This window comes from Nanorana parkeri, unplaced genomic scaffold, assembly GCF_000935625.1.
Source record: "Nanorana parkeri isolate BGI_ZX_2015 unplaced genomic scaffold, ASM93562v1 scaffold951, whole genome shotgun sequence".
Classification (NCBI taxonomy): domain Eukaryota; kingdom Metazoa; phylum Chordata; class Amphibia; order Anura; family Dicroglossidae; genus Nanorana; species Nanorana parkeri.
The window spans coordinates 329060-333248 of record NW_017307219.1 but is presented as its reverse complement, the minus strand read 5'-3'; the positions used below and the strand labels follow the sequence as shown (position 1 = coordinate 333248).

Below are 4189 nucleotides of genomic sequence, written 5' to 3'. Positions count from 1 at the left end.
ATCCCCTAGCTCTCTCCTGGGAGGAGGGCACAGCAAGTAGTGGGCGGGTGCAATAACCAGCCTGCTATTGCAATTTGAAATGGCCAATAGCAGGCCGGTTATTGCACCCGCCCACTACTTGCTGTATTTACATTCAACTGCCATCTGCTGAGTCTTGCCACTGGCAGCTGTCATTCCTCGGCTGAAGCTATTTTAACAATACAATTACTAAAAAAAATTATACAAGGTGGGAAAACTAGTTTTCGGTTTCGGACTGACAAATTCTGCTGCAGGAGGTGCTTTGCACTGCCATTCATTTCAGTGGTGCCCCAAACACTCCTGTAAGCAATTACACAGTGTTTGACAGCATGCGCAATGCAATAGAGTCTGAGTGGGCCACAGCTAATAAGATTTCAAATTGTTGTACTGGAAATATTTAAACATGCAATGCATAATTGTTTTTTCAATTTTCTTTGTAAATACATTGATTTGTCTTTTACCACCTACATACTAAATGTAAAGCTGAACTTCAGACAAACAGCCAAATGCACAGATTTATTGCATTTAAAGGAGCCCACAAATGATTTATTTTTGTCCATCCAGTCCTAAGAGTTGCACATCTCGGCAACACAACATAGCCCTGTCTGCGTGTGATCTTTTTTCCTCTAATGCAGGCAGATACATTAGGGCATTGGGAGCATGACTATACAAAACACAAAAATTCCCCAGCCCCAACCTGCCAGCCAGCCTGCAACCAAACAAGTAGCCCTGTCAACAGTATGCATTAAAATCAGAGGTTTTAGTTGCACAAACTTTTGGCCAAAAATATGTAGAAGCCACACTGCCGCGCCAAGGCACCTCTGCAAAGTGTGGTCCTAACTCTATGTATCTGAGTCTCCAAGTGTGAGCATATTAATGAAGTCGATAGATTGCATGCAGGTGTACCTGGAGGTAGCCTACTCCTCCTAATAAGGTGCAGGGACGCACTGGGGGCCCAGCAACCAAAAATGCACGCTGGGACCCCAGTGCATCCCTGCTATAAAGGCTGGTTATGGATTCATGCATGTACCACTTCTTTCCAATGGGAGCATGACCCCTCCGCCATGTGACTGTGCTTAGGTCTAGCAAAAAATTAATTGGTTCCAGTACTGTCGCATGACTGAAGAAGTGATGTCACTGCCCTCCTTAGCATCTGACCTCAGCCTACCCTAGGGGTTCTGGTGTCAGCTATGATGAAGGGACAGTTGGGGAAGCATTGGAAAGGTAGTTTGAGGCATCCACTTTACACAAACACTGTCACTTGGCCCCGAAAAGGCAAGAAAGCAGTCTCTCCATTACCTACATATTTCCCCATCCCAGTATGTGATGTGACTGGACAGTAAAGTAGAAGCATCTCACTAATGAGCTCATCTTTGCCACTCTGCTTTCTCCTACTGTCAGCATATTCTGTCAGCACAGCAATGGGTTGGCTACTTGTGCTGCCTTTCCCTCTCCCAATCTGAGTTCTGCTGTAAAGGGACTGCAGGAGGCTAATAAGTTCATTTCAGGCATTTGCAGTGCTTGCATTAAACAAATATGTGTAAGGATGTCATAAATAATAAAGAACTATATCAATATGTGCCTTTTTATATTTGCTTGGTGTCCAGGTAAAGGTGTATTTTTATAGCTGCAATCCAGATTGACTCTCAATCACGTCGTCTAGTTTTGTTAATCTGTGTCCGGACATCTGTTTTATTATCAATATTGTATTCTAAGTAGGTGTGTGCTACTTGTTTGTAGTGAAGAATCTTTGCACAGTTCTTGTCGTGGAAGTAAACATAGTTTTGTTGTAGATACAGAAAGGAAGTGCGATGTATGAGCTGTTTTTTTTTTTTTCTTACCCTGAATATGAATTTTTATTTAGAGGATTCCGAGTTCCCTCTTCTCTGCCAAAATGTCTGTCTGTATGTAAATAGATGACTGTTTGGTGAAACATTCTACCAGCCAACTGTTCTTAGGATGCACCTGCTCCATCATGGACTCTGACCGGCCAGTTCTTATCACTGACTGCACTGGTCCTAATCAAATGATAATGCAGAGAAAGTGGATTTAGGATGAAGTGTGACTAAGCTTTTAGACCCATTCAGAGTTCTGCTGACGCAGGGGAGGAATGCAGCCTCTTGTCTCATGATTACCGCAGTGTAACTTCCCGGTGTGTGTGTGTGTGTGTAGGTAGGACTGCAGTAAACGCACTGATCTGCATTTTACGAGGCTAAGGCTAGCCATACACACTTAAAGAAGTAGCCCCTTACAGTGGAGCTACCTTTGTACTGCAAGGGTTAAGTACTGGTTCTAGTCTGGGGACAAAAATGAGGGCCAGTGCTGCAGACCTGAGCGATCCGGGATGCGCGATCATGCACAGTTGTACACAGTGATTGCCACACTGCTCCATTGATTTCAATGGGGTTACATCCATGTGGCAAGCGCAGAAAAAAGGTACATGTACCTTTTTTTTTTTTTTTTATAATTTTTCTGCGACCCACAACGCGCGGCTGGATTAGCCGTGTTCGGTTGCACGTGTGGAATGATGGCGGGAAACCGCGCGATTCCCTCCCCCCCCCACCCCTGATTTGGGGTGCCATTACAAAAAGAATGGCAGTGGTGGGCGACTACGAGACCACACGGCAATCTGCGCAGTATCATGCGCAAATCTCATCAGAGCATTGGATAATGCCACCAAACACTAGATGAATGTCATTTGAAATCTCGTTTAGTTTTAACATTCGGTTTTTGTAAATGAATGGAGTTTCCTGAAGGAAAGCCACATTCACTGCTCCCTCGTCACCGTGGTCAACAACGATCATTGTTTTGACCCCATTAAGTATTAGACAATCAAATAGAATGTTCCCAAAATAAATTTTTTCAAACCACATTCTACTGGTGTAGAATGTGCACAGCTTTATAACTTGGTAGAAACTCGCGCTCCAATAGGAATTTCAGTCAATGTTCAATGTTCAGTCAATGTTCTTTATTGACATGCGAATTGTCACATTGTATAGCAACATTTTGGAACCATACAGGTCTTTTGGAACCATACAGGTCCCTTCTTCAGGCAAGCAAAGTGTTTTTTGGGGGTTATACCGGTCAGGAGTGCGATGGGATCTACTTGAATTACCCAGCTTTATAGACATGAGCCCCCCGAGAGTACACGTCTGTGTGGGTATTCTGGATTGAATCATTTAGGTTTTTTATTCTGTCATGATTGGTTGTATAATGTCTGCAATCTTGTTTCTACAGCTGTGCTGGACGATGAAAGGCTTACAGCAGAGGAGATGGATGAGAGGAGGCGTCAAAATGTAGCCTATGAATACCTCTGTCATTTGGAGGAAGCAAAGAGGTACAGATAGCACCATGTTATAAATGTCATGAGGCTCTTCCTTCGCCAATGTCCACACAAACCACAGTCAAATACTTCTACCGTTCAGCTTACAAGCCACTCCCTAATGTATAATCTGTGATCTAAAACTCTTCTGCAGCTGTCCCCTGAAATGTGAAGTAAATATCAACACTGAGGCTATATTCACACTGACAGTGTCATTAAGTATCGACCACTATTACCTGTTCAAGTTTATTCTTGGGTGATAGCGGCCGCATTTGAAAGCGGCAGTCTATCCGCACTCTATGCAATCGTATGTGATATGATTACATGTTGTTAGGACTAGATCGGTATACCTAGATGCACGATCAATATTCATTTTTAATGACTGGTAGGATCCCCAGTGATTGGCGGAGGGCTACGGTAGTCCCAATATTCAAAAAGGGGGTCTAGGTGCCAACCTGGGAACTATAGGCCGGTCAGTCTAACATCGGTAGTTTGTAAAATGCTAGAGGGCATAATAAAGGATTATCTGGTAGAATTTGTTCAGGAAAACGGGATAGTTAATGACAATCAGCACGGGTTCAGGAAAGACCGTTCCTGCCTAACTAACTTGCTAACTTTTTATGAGGGGGTAAGTAGAGATATGGACGGAGGTAAGCCGGTAGATGTGGTATATCTGGATTTCTCAAAGGCTTTTGATACGGTACCACACAAACGCTTGCTACACAAGCTGAGGGCTATGGGCATAGATGAGGTGGTGTGTACGTGGATAGAGAACTGGCTACGGGAACGGGTCCAGAGGGTATCTGTAAATGGCACCTTTTCAGACTGGGCTAGTGTAATGAGCGGTGT

General features: G+C 43.8%; 1 protein-coding gene across 1 annotated transcript in view; it reads left to right on the top strand.

The window, feature by feature from the left end:
• The window catches only part of IQGAP1 (IQ motif containing GTPase activating protein 1), a 138384-nt gene that overhangs the window by 36773 nt on the left and 97422 nt on the right, over positions 1 to 4189 (top strand). The window contains exon 2 of the mRNA XM_018566468.1: positions 3256 to 3355. Coding sequence (XP_018421970.1) covers positions 3256 to 3355 — 100 coding nt within the window. The remainder of the gene's footprint in view (positions 1 to 3255; positions 3356 to 4189) is intronic.